The sequence below is a fragment of the Ranitomeya variabilis genome, chromosome 5 (genome assembly GCF_051348905.1).
Source record: "Ranitomeya variabilis isolate aRanVar5 chromosome 5, aRanVar5.hap1, whole genome shotgun sequence".
NCBI classification, from domain to species: domain Eukaryota; kingdom Metazoa; phylum Chordata; class Amphibia; order Anura; family Dendrobatidae; genus Ranitomeya; species Ranitomeya variabilis.
In genome coordinates this window covers 647,938,431-647,957,202 of record NC_135236.1, presented here as the reverse complement: position 1 = coordinate 647,957,202, position 18,772 = coordinate 647,938,431, and the positions used below count along the sequence as shown (strand labels likewise).

The window sequence follows — 18,772 nt, the reverse complement described above, 5'->3', positions numbered from 1 at the left end:
TATTTTAACACTACTCTTTTAACGTCTAGAGTGTGATATTTTTGTTCTTCAGGAGTGGAGGGATTACTGAAGAAAGTGGGCAAGATTATTTCTTGTGACCTGTGGAATTTTTTCGCTACTTTGGGTAGGTAGGAAGGGTCTGGTTTAAGAATTAACTTATCCTGAAAAGTTAACAAAAAAGGTGGATCTATAGAGAGTGCTTGGATGTCACTGATTCTCCTAGCTGAAGTCAGTGCTACCAAGAGGGCCGTTTTTAGTGATAAACATTTGATTGGTATTGAGTCTATTGGCTCGAATAGAGAGTCTGTTAGGGCTTGTAAGACTAAATTTAAATCCCAGGGTGGAATTCTAGGTATGTTAACTGGATTCATTCTTTCGCAGGCCGTAATAAATCTGGATACCCATCTATCCCCCGCAATGTTATGGCCATAGAGGGCTCCTAGTGCTGAAACATGAACCTTTAAGGTGTTTACAGTTAGACCTAGTTCTCTCCCTTTTTGAAGAAACTCCAGGATAGAATGTATCGGAATCTCTGATGTGTTGGTAGATGTATGGAATTGAAAAAATTTTCTCCATACTCTTGTATAAATTTTTGTGGTGGAGGGTTTTCTACTATGGAGAAGCGTATCAATTAAACCCCCCGAGAATCCTCTCGATCTTAGCATCTGCCTCTCAAGTTCCAGGCCGTCAGGTGGAGATTGTCCACCTGAGGGTGGAAAAACGGACCCTGGAAGAGAAGGTTGGGCGTTGAGGGGAGGACCCAAGGATCTGAGACCGACATAGTCTGTAGCCATGAGAACCATGGTCTCTTGGGCCAGAATGGAGCTATCAGTACAACTCTCGCCCCTTCTTCTCTGATTTTGCGTATAACTTGAGGTAGCAATATGATCGGAGGAAACGCGTACGCCAGACTGAACTGCCAAGGGGCTTGGAGAGCGTCCAGAATGTCCGGGTGATCCGCTGGATATAGAGAAGCAAATCTCTGGACTTTTCTGTTTTTTCTTGTGGCGAAAAGATCTATCTGAGGACGGCCCCAAAGAGATATTATGTCCAGAAATATTTGCTGGTTTAGACACCACTCTCCTTGTCTCAGGGTGTGTCGGCTTAAAAAGTCCGCCTGCTGATTGCTTGCTCCTCTTATGTGCAATGCAGTAAGGGATGTTAGATGACTTTCTGCTAGGTTTAAAATTTCTGTAGCAGAAGACATCAGAGTTTCTGATCTCGTACCTCCTTGCCGGTTTAGGTACGCCACCGTGGTGGTGTTGTCGGACAGGACTCTGACGTCTTTCCCCCGAAGCTGTGGGAGGAAATGATATAAGGCGTATTTTACAGCATTTAGCTCTTTGAAGTTTGAGGAGCTGCAGCTTTCCTCCATGTTCCATAATCCCTGGCAGTAATCAAGGGCCGGCGCTCAGTCAGTGTCAGGAAGCAGAGGCTGGGGGACGCGCTGGTGAGTATGTGCCGTTTGTTTTTTTTACTTTTACGCTGGTAACCAGGGTAAACATCGGGTTACTAAGCGCGGCCCTGCGCTTAGTAACCCGATGTTTACCCTGGTTACCAGTGTAAAATATCGCTGGTATCCTTGCTTTTGCTGTCAAACACGGCGATACACGGCGACCTAGCGACCAAATAAAGTGCAGACCTTCTAGCAGCGACCAGCAATTTCACAGCGGGATCCAGATCGCTGCTGCGTGTCAAATACAGCGATATCGCTATCCAGGTCGCTGCAACGTCACGGATCGCTGGCGATATCGCCTAGTGTGACGGTACCTTTAAAGGGGTATTCCCATCTCTAAGATCCTATCCTAATATGTAGTAGGTGTAGTAATATTGGCAGCATGGTGGCTCAGTGGTTAGCGCTGCAGTCTTGCAGAGCTGGATTCCTGGGTTCAAATCCCACCAAGGACAACATCTGCAAGGAGTTTGTATGTTCTAACCGTGTTTGCGTGAGTTTCTTCCAGGTTCTCTGGTTTCCTCCCACACTCCAAAGATAGGGAATCTAGATTGTGATCCCCATCGGGGACAGCGATGACAATATCTGTAAAGCGCTGCGGAATATGTTAGTGCTATATAAGCAATTCATAATAAATACCTTCAATTTGAAATGTAGTAGCGTTATTCTGATTTGCTATGTCGCTTACCCCATATGCAGAGCATTGCAGTAGCTTAGGTATCCATGGTTATGACCATGACAGTTAGTAGTTGTAACCATGGATACTGCAATGGATACTAAGCTACTGCAATGCCCGGCACATGGGGTAAACAACATAGATTATCAGAAGAACTATACTACATTTCTAATTTTAGGTATTTGATAATATTATTATACCTGCTACATATTGGGGTAGGATCTTGGAGAATAACCCTTTCATGTACAAGAGAATAACCAAGACTTGATCAGCCGTCGGGATAAGAAAATCATGACGCAGTCACTGCCATATGTAAGGGAGCACAGCTTTCCCATGACGGTCACCATCAGCCCACAGGAATGCAATCAGGCAGGTAATGGCAAATCCTGTTTTTTTTTCAGACGTAATTCCAGAGGTTTGTTTTTTGAGTTAGTCCAACCCAAGACACTTCACGGCGTCACTGCAAACTTATCCGATGCCGCCATAGGAGGCCAGGTTCAGACGGAAAATCAAGCCTGCCGTGACCGCAAATTGCGGAAGTCACTGGCTCCACGTGTGTTGCTTTTCCTGAACCTAAGTAGAGCAAGCTGTGATAGTATACGAGGGATATTGGCCATGTTCACTGACACATTGGGGTCTTGTGGGGTCCGTGGTGCACAGACAGCGATTATATACTCGTCTGGACGAGCCCAGAACGGTAGAATACTGCCTGGCCTGTCCTTTCACCCGACTGTAACAGTTACACACGCACGCAGTTTTCTGCCAATGAACTTTATTCATTGCATAATGGAAAGTTCAGCATTTTTCTAATGCTTTACATTTTCAATTTTTCTCACAATTTTGACAATTTCTGCTGTTATTGAATAGGGAACCTTTCTGCTTTAGATCCAGAGTTGAACAAATCTGCCTTGGGCTACGTTCCCACGATGAGTTTTCGGTGAGTAAAAAAAAATGCCGGTAGCCCATTTTACTTAATGGGTGCAGAAAATCTGCAACATCAAAAACTGACCAAACGCGCGTTGTGGGAACGTGGCCTTGAACAATGTCCGACTGGGATACATTCAATGAATGATTCCATTCTAAGCCAACAAATAGAGATCCGAAAATTAGTAAAGAATATTAAAGCAACAGAAACAGCTTTATTTCACGTAAAAACTCTCTTTGGTGACTTTCATGGAGCTAAAAGATCACACATTGCTCACAATATGGCCCCATTCACACAGAGTATCCCATAACACGTTCCCATTGTAGTCTATGGTTATGTTCACACGTCCCATTTGTTCACAAGTCTGATTTTCATCCAATTTGCAGGTCAACAATGCCCATTCTAGTTAGAGGGTTTGTAAAAAAGACAGCACTGATCCGAGTGTTGCCCGTCTTTTACTACCCTATGAAGCTTGGAAACCTTTCTTTGCATACAAGGCAAAATTAAGGCTGCAATGGTTGGAAAAACGGACACTCAGATCAATAAAGGGAATGAAGATCGGATAAAAAACATTTAACAAAATTGAACCATTTATCAAAATAAGAAAAATAAATGCATGAAAGGGTCCTAAATGGCCATAAAAGTCCCTATATAACCGTGGCATCCCAATTATTGTCCCATCTAAACATGTTGACAATCACCCGACCAATGAGCAAAAGGATTGTTCGTTGGGTGTGACCATTTTTAAGATAGCTTAGAAATCAGTATTCTGGACAGCACATTGTCCTGTGTAAACTGATGTGTCGGGAGACCAGGCAGGCCATGCACACAGAACCATCATACTAGCCATCGGTCCTCAGCCTAGTAAACAGGCCACTAAATGATTGGCTTTTGGCTTACATGTAGCGATCGGCAGTCGTACAATCGGGCAGTGTAAACCCAGGGATATCAGATTGGTGAGGGTCCGATCCCCCACTATCTGCTGTTATTAGCTGGATATAAATGCAGAACGAAGCTGGTCTCATGAATAGGAGACGATCTTCAGTAATCGGCAGCAGCGGCAACACGGCCGGTTGTTGAACACCCACTGATGAGATATTGATGACCTATCCAATCGTTTTTTTTCTTTAAATAATGGAAATAAAAATCTATTTTAACTGTATGGTTCTCATCATATGGCCAAAAGTAATGTTAGTGTATCTATTGCTAACCCTAGCAGCAACTGATATGACAAAGCAAAGCATCATGCTGAGAGCTTTGTTATCTCAATTGTTTCCTATGCAGAGTGCAGCAGCGATGACAAACTTGCCTAGACTGCTGCGCTCTGCATAGGAACCTGTGGCACCGACCTAGATGTCAAAGCAACCAATTATCGTATTCAGGGGCCACTGGACAGTCACTTGCCCATATGATGCTCTAAGAAAAAGCAGCAGTGGGGACAGTGATTGATCCCTCTACCCATAGAAATTGGTGCCCTGGTCAACTGTTCCTGTACACCCAACCAGGGGTGGACATATCATTGGTGCAACCTGTGGGGCTGCACAGAGATAATTGGGCCAATTTACATTTCCAAGGCAGGTGGAATGGTGCATTTTGATGAGCTATTGGGCTGCTAGGGACCCAAATATTGTTGCTGCACTCAGCCTTGGCCAGGATTTTAAGACACAGGGCCAGGACAGAAAACGGAATTCTTACCCCAAGTCACGGAAAGCCTAGTAATGACTCATAATACCCAAACTGAACTGTCTAAAGTGTTACTGCCAGCTATACATTGTGTATGTGTGTGTATATATATATATATATATATATATATATATATATATATATACAGTGCCTACAAGTAGTATTCAACCCCCTGCAGATTTAGCAGGTTTACACATTTGGAATTAACTTGGCATTGTGACATTTGGACTGTAGATCAGCCTGGAAGTGTGAAATGCACTGCAGCAAAAAAGAATGTTATTTCTTTGTTTGTTTGTTTTTTAAATTGTGAAAAGTATTTTCAGAGGGTCATTTATTATTCAACCCCTCAACCCACCATAATTCTGTTTGGTTCCCCTAAAGTATTAAGAAGTAGTTCAGGCACAAAGAACAATGAGCTTCACATGTTTGGATTAATTATCTCTTTTTCCAGCCTTTTCTGACTATTTAAGACCCTCCCCAAACTTGTGAACAGCACTCATACATGGTCAACATGGGAAAGACAAAGGAGCATTCCAAGGCCATCAGAGACAAGATCGTGGAGGGTCACAAGGCTGGCAAGGGGTACAAAACCCTTTCCAAGGAGTTGGGCCTACCTGTCTCCACTGTTGGGAGCATCATCCGGAAGTGGAAGGCTTATGGAACTACTGTTAGCCTTCCACAGCCTGGACAGCCTTTGAAAGTTTCCTCCCGTGCCGAGGCCAGGCTTGTCCGAAGAGTCAAGGCTAACCTAAGGACAACAAGGAAGGAGCTCCGGGAAGATCTCATGGCAGTGGGGACATTGGTTTCAGTCAATACCATAAGTAACGTACTCCACCGCAATGGTCTCCGTTCCAGACGAGCCCGCTTTACTTTCAAAGCGTCATGTCAAGGCTCGTCTACAGTTTGCTCATGATCACTTGGAGGACTCTGAGACTGACTGGTTCAAGGTTCTCTGGTCTGATGAGACCAAGATCGAGATCTTTGGTGCCAACCACACACGTGACGTTTGGAGACTGGATGGCACTGCATACGACCCCAAGAATACCATCCCTACAGTCAAGCATGGTGGTGGCAGCATCATGCTGTGGGGCTGTTTCTCAGCCAAGGGGCCTGCATCCATGGGAAGATGGATAGCACGGCCTATCTGGAGATTTTGGCCAAGAACCTCCGCTCCTCCATCAAGGATCTTAAGATGGGTCATCATTTCATCTTCCAACAAGACAACGACCCAAAGCACACAGCCAAGAAAACCAAGGCCTGGTTCAAGAGGCAAAAAATCAAGGTGTTGCAGTGGCCTAGTCAGTCTCCTGACCTTAACCCAATTGAAAACTTGTGGAAGGAGCTCAAGATTAAAGTCCACATGAGACACCCAAAGAACCTAGATAACTTGGAGAAGATCTGCATGGAGGAGTGGGCCAAGATAACTCCAGAGACCTGTGCCGGCCTGATCAGGTCTTAGAAAAGACGATTATTAGCTGTAATTGCAAACAAAGGTTATTCCACAAAATATTAAACCTAGGGGTTGAATAATAATTGACCCACACTTTTATGTTTAAAATTTATAAAAATTTAACTGAGCAACAAAACTTTTTGGTTTGTAAGATTTATGCATCTGTTAATAAATCCTGCTCTTGTTTGAAGTTTGAAGGCTCTAACTTATTTGCATCTTATTAAACCTGCTAAATCTGCAGGGGGTTGAATACTACTTGTAGGCACTGTATATATATCAGAAAATAAACATGAACAGGGAGCACTCCAAAACTAAAGAATATTTTTTCTTTAATTATATATATATATATATATATATATATATATATATATATATATATGTACACAGACACACACTTGTATATACAGATGTAGCATACTATAATAACTTCAGTAGAATGATTTAAAACTCCACTTACAGTCTCGATCCATCATTTGCGATTTTTAGAAGTCATTTTTTTTTGTCTTGCGAAACTCGCTGACGTTTTTAACGCCAAACTCTACAAAATAGCGCACTTTGGCCCCAAATTAAAAAAAAAAAGTTCTTTAATTCCCTCTTTAACAGATTTTTTCTTTATACTTTTTTAGCGCAAAAAGTCGCACACTTGTCTAAACAAACATGCCCAGTTAAAAGCTCCACCAGACCGAGATGTGCGAAAAATGAAATAACAAAATGCAACCTTTAATAAAAAAAATCGCATTTCATGAATCGATCTAAAACATCTGGATAAGCAAAGTCGTCGAGGAAAAATATAAAAAAAAATCTAAAAAAGGACAAGATAATATAAAAAGTGGCTCAAAACAAAAGAAAAGAGAATAAGGCGTAAATGATAAATCTAGAAAATAGAACTGCGGTGAGGAATTGTGGCCAAAGCCTCAAACATTTTCGACCGTCTGTGAATGATATATAAAGTACCAACTTGGTCCCATGAAAGGACAATAAAAAAGAACAAAACTAACAACAACTGTTTCTTGCATGAAAATGTTGAGTTCTTTGGCCAAAAATTTGGACACGCTCCCCTGGGAACCTAAAATGCGATAATCAGACAGAACAGACGGGGACATTTACGTCTAGTGGTCGATGGGATGTGGTTAGTTTTGGGACTTACCGGCTTAGCTTTGATCCATAGAAGTAAAGTTGAAGTGATGGGAAGTTTGTGAGTCAGGAGAGGCAGCCGATCCCCCGTCCGCACATTATGGGATCTGTGTGCAATGTGCCTGCAGTGCTTCCTTCTCGCTGCATCATTCAGGAGGGGATGTGTCTCGCCTGGAGGGGAGGAGGTATACATCCTTCACCCCCTCCCTCCAGAGATAAAAGCTCTAAAGCCTCTGATCTTAGGAGGAGCAAGCCACCTAGTGACTGCAGAACACTTAGCACACAAGGCAGTCACTGCCAGTATCTACTGCAGAATGGACTTTGTGCTGGACTGAGCGATCCAGGGGGACGACCATCAAAAAATACCCCCATTTCATAAATGAGAACTATTCTTTTCATTAACTAATAAACTATTTTTCAAAGAATTTGTTCTCTTCTGTACGATTTAAATTTTTCTTTCTCATACCGTTTGGAGTGGTTGTCATTATGTCTCCTGCAGTTTGATCTATTTTTTTTAGTTTTCCGTCCACATAGATGCATGAGGGCTTGTTTTTTTTAGCATTTAAGTGGTTAAAACAGCAGCAATCCGTGCTAGCTCAGATCGCTGCTGTTGGAGGCAGGCGATAGCTCCTGATCCTGCGCCATACATGTGCGCCCACCCACGATCCTATGGATATGTACGTCTGACAAAGAGGTTAATGGGACAATCATTTACTTAGGAAAGGATGTCGATGTTTGATTGTCAGGGAGCTCACCTCTCTGACCCCTAATAACCTGCTAAATTAAGGGGATTATAGCATATTATTACTGAACAGGTCCCAGAGTTTGGCTTTCAATTAATCACACATTAAAGGGGTTGTCTGCCCTTAGGCTACAAGTCTGCAGTCACTCTATGTGACGGTCAACTAGTGAACTGTCACAACGTGCACACTATGAGGATTCTCTTGTTTATTAGTGCATGAATTTCTGTCTCCAGCAAGTGTTATATTGCCAATAATTCACTGTAAAAAAAAATAAATAAATAAGTTCCTGCTCACTTGGTGTGTGTGTGTGTGTGTGTGTGTGTGTGTGTGTGTGTGTGTGTGTGTGTGTAACTGTCTTTCACTTTCACTTTGCAAGCTGACAGACAAAATGCTGAGATCCTAAGCTATAAGAAATACCAGTTGTAAGCTGTGTTATCTTTGTTCCTGAATAAATACATATTCCCTGTTAAACAATTGGATAGTACAGAGATTAATCCGCTGCCAACAGGTTATGGGCCCATAAACCCAGAGAACAGCCCAGAGGAGAGAGAAGTTAGTGTACTAAGAAGCAGCAACTCTGTGAGGTTCACAGTGCCAAATCTGACTAACCAGACTACCAATCCTGGAAATTCAAGGTAAAGAATTCAGAAGGAATAAGAGATGGTTTCATTAATCGTCAAGTCTCCCCACCACAAAGCAGAAAGATCTCCGTAAAGGACATCCTTTATGTGTCTCTAGTCTTTAAAGCAATCTATTATCTGTGAGGAAACTCACAAGACAAGGAAATGAAGTTACATTTAAAGATGAGAGCTGTATCATCTCAAAAGTCACCACTCCTGGGCAAAAAAGACTACAATTTATGGGTCAGGAGTGGAACAGCTAACTACTTAAAATCACTTAAAAATTGGCCAATTTATGCACGTAGTACCTTCCTTTTTTCATAGCAATTTCTGCAGATAAATATTTCATGTGTACATTATATAGCGCTTTTTTCTATTTTCTATGGCAGTAATGCATTTTCAATATTCTAGAGTAATCATTCTTGGTAAATAATGGTGAAAACTTTATCGTTTTTCACTGAAAAATGGCGACTTAAAAAAAAAAGTCAAGTTTTCCATTTATTTCTCTCTCCTCATATATGATCTAGCACATCAGAGGAGAGAGAAATGGGGTCCCCCGAGCCCCCCCCAGTACCACTGGTGTCCCCCGGGTCCCTCTGGCTCTGTCCACCAGCCCTCGGCTTCTTCTTCCGGGAAGAAAATGGCGGGCGCATGCGTAGTGCACCCGCCGGGATCTGCCGGCCGGCACACGGCCACAATGGGAGACTATCATAGTGATCAAAATAAAAAATAGTAAAGCAAACCTCCCTTTATCACCTCCTTAGTTAGGTAAATATAATGAAATAAAAAAATGTATTTTTTTCCATTTGGGTTAGGGATGGGGCTAGGGTTAGGGTTGGGGTTAGAGCCAGGGTTAGGGTTGGGGCTAGGCTTAGAGCTAGGGTTAGGTTTGGGCCAGGGTTAGGGTTGGGGCTAGGGTTAGGGTTGGGGTTAGAGCCAGGGTTAGGGTTGGGGCTAGGCTTAGGGTTAGGGTTGGGGCTAGGGTTAGGGCTGTATTGGGGTTAGGGTTGTGGTGTTGGAGTTGGGGTTATGGTTGGAATTAGGGTTAGGGGTGTGTTTGGGTTAGGGTTGGGGTTAGGGCTGTGTTAGGGTTGGAGTTAGAATTGGGGGGTTTCCACTGTTTAGGCACATCAGGAGTAGTGATGAGCGAATATACTCGTTACTCGAGATTTCCCGATTTTGTCCTCTGAGTATTTGTAAGTACTCGGAGATTTAGTTTTCCTCACCTCAGCTGAATGATTTACATCTACTAGCCAGCTTGATTACATGTGGGGATTCCCTAGCAACCAGGCAACCCCCACATGTACTTGTGCTGGCTATCAGATGTAAATCATTCAGCGGCGGCGATGAAAACTAAATCTCCGAGCTCTAAAAAATACTCGGTCACCCGAGCATGCTCGGGAATTCTCAAGTAACGAGTATATTCGCTCATCACTAATCAGGAGGTCTCCAAATGCGACATGGCGACCACCATTGATTCCAGACAATTTTGCGTTCAAAAAGTCAAATGGTGCTCCCTCCCATCTGAGCCCTGCTGTGTGTCCAAACAGTGGCTTTCCCCCACACACAGGGTATCAGCATACTCAGGAGAAACTGCACAACAAATTTTGTGGCCTATTTTCTCCTGAAATCCTTGTGAAAATAAGAAAGTTTGGTTCCAAAGTACCGAACATTTTTTGTGAAAAAAGTAAAATGTTCATTTTTTCCTTCCACATTGCTCTAGTTCTTGTGAAGCACCTGAAGGGTTAATAAACTTCTCGAATGTGGTTTTGAGCACCTTGAGGGGTGCAGTTTTTAGAATGGTGTCACTTTTGGGTATTTTCTGCCATATTGACACCCCAAACTCACTTCAAATGTGAGGTGGTCCCTGAAAAAAATGGTTTTGTAAATTTTGTTGGAAACGTCCTAACAAAAAGAAATTGGGCATGTAACTGTCGTTTCAGGAGAACTTGCAGCAGAATGTGTGTCGGAACTCCCTCCTCCATAGAATTTTAAAAGCACCAACTGTCATCTCCTATCTCATTAATGGGATAATCTGACTTCATGGAATACAGATTTTACCCATAAATTGTCAGTGACAGGTCAGTCCAGGAGGAGAATGAAGCAGATTTCTCTGATCAGATGTATTAGAAAGTTTCTTATTTTCATGTGTAATATTGATTTATGAAATAATAAAAATTAAAACAACAGTTACTCTTTAAAGGGAATATACCTACCAGGAAAATCCCTTTGATGAAGACGATATAGAACATTTTTTAATGGGTTACGCCTAAAAAAACTCAATCAAGTTATTCCATATTTATAAAATAAGGGATCACTTGCTGATCTCTGGAGGTCCGACTGCTGAGACCCCCAGAAATCCCAAGATCGGTGCTCTGGAACTCCATGAATGGGGCTCTGCAGCCATGTCCTGAACAGTGAGTTGGGGGAGAGCTATTGCTACAGGCACAAGATTGGTGAAGAGGCTGTCAGTGGATGGATGGAAACAGTGAATGGAGCTGAAAAGCACAGCGCCATACTCTGTGTAGTGGCTGTTCCTGGGTACTGCAGCTCAGCTCCCATTCTCTTCTATAGGAGTGAAGCTGCAATATCTGTGAACGGCCACTACCCTGAGTATGGCGCTGTTTGGCTCCATTAATGTTCGCATCCGTCCTCTGCTTAAACTGCTGATCCGCCATTGTCTTTTGTTTTTACAACATTCAATAATAACCTCCTCACCTCGCCCCCTATCTGTCCCGCAAGGTTCAGTCCTAGGGACTCTGCTCTTCTCCATTTACACCTACGGCCTGGGACAGCTTATAGAATCTCACGGCTTTCAGTATAATCTCTATGCTGATGACACACAGATCTACATCTCTGGACCAGATATCATCACCCTACTAACTAGAATCCCTCAATGTCTGTCTGCTATTTCATCCTTCTTCTCCGCTAGATTTCTAAAACTTAACATGGACAAAACAGAATTCATCGTCATTCCCCCATCTCACTTGACCCCCCCAACGGACCTATCCATTAAAGTAAACGGCTGCCCACTCTCCCCAGTCCCACAAGCTCGCTGTCTCGGGGTAATCCTTGACACTGATCTCTCCTTCAAACCACATATCCAAGCCCTTTCCACTTCCTGCCGCCTTCAACTCAAAAATATTTCATGGATCCGTACATTCGTAAACCAAGAATCTGCTAAAACCCTAGTCCATGCCCTCATCATCTCCCGCCTCAACTACTGTAACCTCCTGCTCTGTGGTCTCCCCTCCAACAATCTCGCACCCCTCCAATCTATCCGATACTCTGCTGCTCGACTAATCCACCTGTCCCCCCGCTATTCCCCGGCCTCTCCCCTCTGTCAATCCTTGCACTGGCTCCCCATTATCCAGAGACTCCAGTACAAAACCCTAACCATGACGTACAAAGCCATCCACAACCTGTCTCCTCCATACATCTGTGACCTCGTCTCCCGGTACTTTCCTGAACGCAACCTCCGATCCTCACAAGATCTCCTTCTCTACTCCCCTCTTATCTCCTCTTCCCACAATCGCATACAAGATTTCTATCGCGTATCACCCCTACTCTGGAACCCTCTACCACAACACATCAGACTCTCGCCCACCATCGAAACCTTCAAAAAGAACCTGAAGACCCACCTCTACCGACAAGCCTACAACCTGCAGTAACCACCGATCAACCAAACCGCTGCATGACCAGCTCTATCTTCACCTACTGTATAATCACCCATCCCTTGTAGATTGTGAGCCCTCGCGGGCAGGGTCTCCTCCTATAACAGTTGTGACTTGTATTCTTTAAGATTACTGTACTTGTTTTTATTATGTATACCCCACCTCACATGTAAAGCACCATGGAATAAATGGCGCTATAACAATAAATAATAATAATAATTGTTGAAAAGCTCAATTAACGATGAATTTAGTACTTCAGGGGGTCTGATCCATATGACAAAAGGGGTCTGCTTTACTTTATGGGGTGTCATCTGTATTACATAAAGGGTTCTGGGATGTGTGTTGCTTGAGGGGTCTGCTCTGTATTACTTTAGTTGGTCAAATCTATACTACTATAGGAGGTCAGGTCTAGGATCTGTATTACTTTGGGGGGTCTGGTTTAGGGTCACGATTATTTTATGTTGCATGTATTAATTTGTAGGTTTGTTCTGGGTTCTGTATTACTTTAGGGGATCTGGTCTGGCGTCTATATTACTAAAGGGGGTCTGTATTCCTTTAGGGGGTCTGATCTGGGGTTTGCATTACTTTAACAGATCCGTATTACTTTACAGGGGCTGGATTGCTTTAGGGGGTCTCAGGCTGGCTTTACTCCATAGCGTCTGTATAACTTTCTACGTACGTCTGAATTACTGTCCTTTGGGGGGCTCTTTCAGTAGATCGAATCTGGAATATGCATTAAAGGAGTCTTGTTGAGGGTCTGAATTAATTAATGAGGGTCTGTATAAGGGTAAGTCTCCACGTTCAGGATTGCATCAGGATTTGGTCAGGATTTGCCATCAGTTTTTGTAAGCCAAAACCAGGAGTGGAACAATCAGAGGAAAAGTATAATAGAAACATATGCACCACTTCTGTATTCATCACCCACTCCTGGTTTTGGCTTACAAAAACTGATGGAAAATCCTGACCAAATCCTGATGCAATCCTGAACGTGGAGACATACCCTTAGGTGTTTGGTGCTTTCTACATGGATGGTGGGTAAGATTCCTTTTTTTTTTTTTTATTTACAAAACTGGCCAGAAAATTGTAGAAGTCTGTCCCCAGCTCTCTGTAACCTGCCTTGTGAGGAAAAAAATACATAAAGCAGAAGGCTCCTAGACATCATGGCCTTGTTCGTATACTTGTCAATAAAGTTTTCAGAATCAAAACGGGAAGGAGAACTGATATCACGTGATCTAGATGTGTTACGTCACCACAGAGGGCGTAGGCACCTGGAGGGCGGGGCTCTTCGGAAGATGGCGTCTCTGCTGCAGCTGGAGAGAGTCTTGTACTTGGTTCACGGCGAGAAGGAAATCCGAGCTCCGTTATCCCAGCTGTACTTCTGCCGGTACTGCAGCGAGCTCCGCTCTCTAGAATGCGTCTCTCACGAGGTAAATCCGCCACCAGCCGCCTTTGTTGATCCGGCATCATTATAGACGGTGCTTCCCGATTCCGTCCAATCGAATAGCAGGAAGCTCTCTAGCTTATCTTTGATTGGCTACTTTCAGATGTCAGTCAGCCTTTGGGTTTTGAGATGTGCGCTGTGATTGGTTGTTTGTTGGAGCGTTCCAACTGCTGATTGGACGGCTACCTGTCAGTGTCACATCGCCTGGGATGATGCAGCACCGGTTCCAGGCTGCAGCTTTAGGAAAGGCCGTGGTCTGAGGCCTAGTCTGGTCAGACACTAATGCAACACTGCCGTAAAGTGACCCCACATTTAGTGATTATCACTATGGCAGTTGTCTACCATCTTAGCTCTATGTGCTGCTGACCCTCTGTCATTCCTCCTGGAAATGTATGACTGCATTATTAACAGGATGTTACCGTCTCCTTCATTAAAGCGTGCTATTGACAAGGGGAACGGTGACGCTCCGTGTCTAATGGTGTCGTGCATTGCCAGGAGTGACAACGGAGGAACACGCCGGAATAACGCGTCAGCGGATTATATCCGGACTCTGCCTCAAATCCAGCACCAATTAACCCTTTCCCAACGTCGGCCGTGGCTGTACGGCGCGGGCAGCGCACGAGGAGGGCGCCAGCTGTACCGATCGCCGCTATTTAACCACTTGTATACCTCTGGCTGCGGCACGTAAATGGCACGCATCATGGGCACCCATCGTTCCCCCGTGACACTTATGTGGGGGGCAGCGATGGGTTGCCATGATAGCGGTGCCCTACTGAAGGCCCCATCACCACCTCTTTATGCTGCTATCGTATAGCAGTATTATGTATAAGCCACCAAGCAATCGCAGGTTCACGTGTCCTACGGGGCATTGCAAAATGAAAAAACATTGTGAAAAAAAATGTAGAAAAAAAAAATATATATATATTTCATTTTTGCACCTTTTAACAATAAAAATAAATAAATAACATTTGTACCCCCCCCCCCCCAAAAAAAAAAAAAAGGTTATCAATAAAAAGTCTCCTATTGCGCAAGGTACTGTTTATCTCTATATGGTATTCAGTAATGACGAGGCCCAAAAAACAACTCTGGAATGTGTCCCACCCCCATTTTCCAGCACACTCTAGCGCGAAATGAATGGTATCATTTAAAACTCCAAATTGTCCCTTCAATAAAGCAAGTTCTCATTTGGGTATGGTCTGGTAAATTAAAAAAAAAAGTTAGCTTATAATGCTAAACATTTTAATTATCGGGGTGCAGAGAGATTAAAAAAAGATAGAAAAATGACAGTTACTCGTCCGTTGGATTATCCACCGGTCCAGTGCGGTGCCCCTTTTGATCAATTAACAGGACAGGGGCAAATGCTTCCTTTAAAGGGTTATTCCAGCCTAAACTTACTGGATACGTGAGAACTGCTGAGATGGCGTGGGTCACATGAGAATAACAGGGGATCTCACTGATTGGATGTACCCCCACTGATCCGCAGATGCTTAATATCCAATGAAGGAAGACTATTATCTTGTGTGGGCTGGAACACGTCCTTTTAAAGGAGTTGGCCCCAGTGATCACGTGACATAATGTCACACAAGTCCCGGGAGCACAAGTGCTGAAGCTGCTGCGATGGTATCGGAAGTGAGTACAGGAGTTGTAATGGGAGGAAACATTGGGGTAGTCAGGGAGTGGCCAACCCCTTTAATGTTGATGACCTATATTATGTATATCAGTATGTTATGATTGGGGATCCCTTTTAAAGCCCATTTTCCTCCAATCAAAATAAAGGTGGCAGTTCGGTGGGTGCTGGACCGGTTGCTGTCCGCGCTATTCATCTTTCTGTTCTTTCCTCCAGGTGGACTCTCACTATTGTCCCAGCTGCTTGGAGAATATGCCGTCGGCTGAGGCCAAGCTGAAGAAGAACAGGTCCGTCGTTTTGCCCCCAGGATCTTGTATTTTAATTTCTCCCCTGTGATCTCTCCTCTTTCGCTCGGGTCCCTTTTTTTCCTCCTATGTATAATCCAGTCCCGATCGTAGACTAATGACACAGCCGCACACTTTAATTTAATGAGAGCTTTGATACAAGTATCGGCAGGACATAATCGGCACAGGGTTTAGCCTCAGTAAAAAAAAAAAATTAATAAAACCGAAAAAAGTGAACTGGAGTATAAGTTGGAATACATGCAACGTGTAGGAGCATGTTCACACTGGCCAATAAACAGACAACTGAAGATGGAAACAAAATGGGCACATACCCTGCTGTAAGTAAAAAGTAATAGTGCATATAAATAACATAGGGCACTTAGTAGTGTTTTTGATCAAATGATCGTAAAAGCCATCCAATCACAGCAAGGTGACCCCAAATCGGGATGGTCCTATTATTTAAAATTAAAGCCTTACCCTTGTATCAGCCAACCTCAGTGTAAATGGGGCAGAGTAGGACCCAGACCCGACTGTTCAGGCACCCAGCTATAAGAAGTTATCTAGATGAAATATCGATCTCCAAAAGGTGAGCTAGACCCCTGTGTGTAAAAGAAAGTACAGCAAAACCAAATAAATGAGCCGCATCATAAGAGCACCTACATTGAGGTCATCTGACGCAAGGTGAGGTTTTTATACTAAAGTTCAGGACCATCCCGATTTGGGTGCCCCTTGTTGTTGCGGTGGGATGGCTTTTATGCTTTTTTGATCAAAAACAGTGTGTACTAAGCACCCTATCACTATTTACTCACAGCAGGGTTTATGCCCATTTTGTGTCTGTCTTAGGTTTTGTCTGTTACATGGCTGCAGTGTGAACGTGCTCCTGTACGTTGCATATATGCCAGTTTCATGCTCTGGTTCATTTCTTTAGTTTTCCAGGATATAAGCAGTAACGTTTCATTCACTGACAGTGATCAGAGATCTGATGGTGACCATGATGAGGGTATTTTATACTGCAGCACTTGTGATCTACATGGTTTCTATTTGGGCATATCTGTGTGGCTGTAGGAATTTCTGCTGGGCATTGTTAGCAGATCACCGGGGGTCTCTAGAGGTTAGGTAATCACGGCACATCCCTTTAATTACTGGATTATTGATGGTCCTGTTCTATCTGTGCAGGTGCGCCAACTGCTTTGACTGCCCGTGCTGTATGCACACTCTCTCCACCCGGGCCACCAGCATTCCAGCTCCTCTTCCTGATGATCCGGCCAAGACCACCCTGAAGAAAACCTATTATCTCGCTTGTGGCTTTTGCCGCTGGACCTCCAGAGATGTTGGGATGGCCGACAAGTCAGTGGGTGAGTATGCTACATAGTCCAAAGCCCCCCACACACACATACGGCCGAACAATTGCCAATCATTCAGCTGAAAGCTTCCCTCTACTCCCCCCATGCACAGGAACTCTCAACTTGGCCGACTTTTCTTGTGGCATATATATATATCTCTCACGTCCATATTAGACCCTCAGAGTTGGGTTGGTGAAGGTCGTACAAGCCAAGCTCAGAAGAGCTGTGGATGATGGACGTGGATTTTCCAGGAGGAGGGTAAACCCATTGCGATCATGAGGAGATAACACCCTTTAACCCCTTAACAACCGCCGATACGCCTTTTAACGGCGGCCGCTAAGGGTACTTAAACCACAGCGCCGTTAATTAACGGCGCTGTGGAAAAAGTGAATAGCGCCCCCCAGAGTCGGATTTTCTCTGGGGTCTCGGTTGCCGAGGGTAGCCGAGACCCCAGAGAACATGATTCGGGGGTTTTTTACCGACCCCCGAGTTGCGATCGCCGGTAATTAACCGTTTACCGGCGGTCGCAACAGCAACAAAAAAACGCGATGTGCCGTTTAATTTCTCTGTCCTCCGATGTGATCGCACATCGGAGGACAGAGAAATATGGTCCCCGATGGCCCCCAATAGCCCCCCGATACTTACCTACCTCCCCCGGTGCTCCTCGTGGGTCCCCATGGGCGCCGCCATCTTTTTTCCGGGAAAAAATGGCGGGCGCACGCGCAGTACGCCCGCTGCCCGGCACCCGGAAGATCTTTGGGGTCTCGGCTGCCGGGGGTAGCCGAGACCCCAAAGAACATGATCGGGGTCGGTTTGCACCGACCCCTGTTTTGCGATCGCCGGTAATTAACAGTTTACCGGCGACCGCAAAAAAAAAAAAAAAGCGATCTGTATTTCTCTGTCCTCTGATGTGATCACACATCAGAGGACAGAGAAATAGGGGGATTCGGGGACCCTAACATACTCACCCGGTGTCCCTGGGTCCTCTTCTGTCTTCTCCTGCCAGCCGGCTTTTTCCTTATGGCGGGCGCATGCGCAGTGCGCCCGCCATCTGCTGCCATCTGCCGGCCGGCAGGAGAAGACGAGTTAGGGCTAAAATTAGGGTTAGGGTTAGAGTTAGGGTTAGAGTTAGGGTTAGAGTTAGGGTTAGGGCTAGGGTTAGGGCTAGAGTTAGGGTTAGAGTTAGGGCTAGAGTTAGGGTTAGGGCTAGGGTTAGGGTTAGGCTACTTTCACACTAGCGTTTTTTGGCTTCCGTCGCAATTCGTCGGAGAAAAAACGCATCCTGCAAAAGTGCTTGCCTTGCAGGATGCGTTTTTTCTCCATTGGCTTGCATTAGCGACGCATTGCGACGGATTGCCACATGTCGCATCCGTCGTGCGACGGATGCGTTGTGCTTTGGCGGACCGTCGGCACAAAAAAAGCTACATGTAACTTTTTTGTGCGACGTGTCCGCCATTTCCGACTGCGCATGCGCGGCCGGAACTCCGCCCCCGCCTCCCCTCACAATGGGGCAGCGGATGCGTTGAAAAAACAGCATCCGCTGCACCCGTTGTGCGGCGCTTACAACGCTAGCGTCGGTACGTCGGCCCGGCACACTGCGATGGGCCGAGTACGACGCTAGTGTGAAAGTAGCCTTAGGCTTCTATCACACTTGCGTCGGTACGGGGCGGTCGCAATGCGTCGGCCCGACGTACCGACGCACGTTGTGAAAATTGTGCA

The 18,772-nt window shown here is 44.7% G+C and overlaps 2 protein-coding genes across 3 annotated transcripts in view; one reads left to right on the top strand and one right to left on the bottom strand.

Annotated features, from left to right (window-relative positions):
• SMIM3 (small integral membrane protein 3) overlaps positions 1–7,473 on the bottom strand; it is a 38,496-nt gene extending 31,023 nt beyond the window's left edge. The window contains exon 1 of the mRNA XM_077266347.1: positions 7,335–7,473. The gene's annotated coding sequence lies outside the window, so the exon portion shown is untranslated. The remainder of the gene's footprint in view (positions 1–7,334) is intronic.
• A 6,117-nt stretch (positions 7,474–13,590) lies between these two features.
• Positions 13,591–18,772, top strand: part of DCTN4 (dynactin subunit 4) — a 32,719-nt gene continuing 27,537 nt past the window's right edge. For both annotated transcript variants that reach the window (XM_077266346.1, XM_077266345.1), the window contains exons 1-3: positions 13,591–13,785; positions 15,643–15,713; positions 16,887–17,065. In XM_077266346.1, the coding sequence (XP_077122461.1) occupies positions 13,651–13,785; positions 15,643–15,713; positions 16,887–17,065 (385 nt within the window). In that variant the 5' untranslated portion in view covers positions 13,591–13,650. The remainder of the gene's footprint in view (positions 13,786–15,642; positions 15,714–16,886; positions 17,066–18,772) is intronic.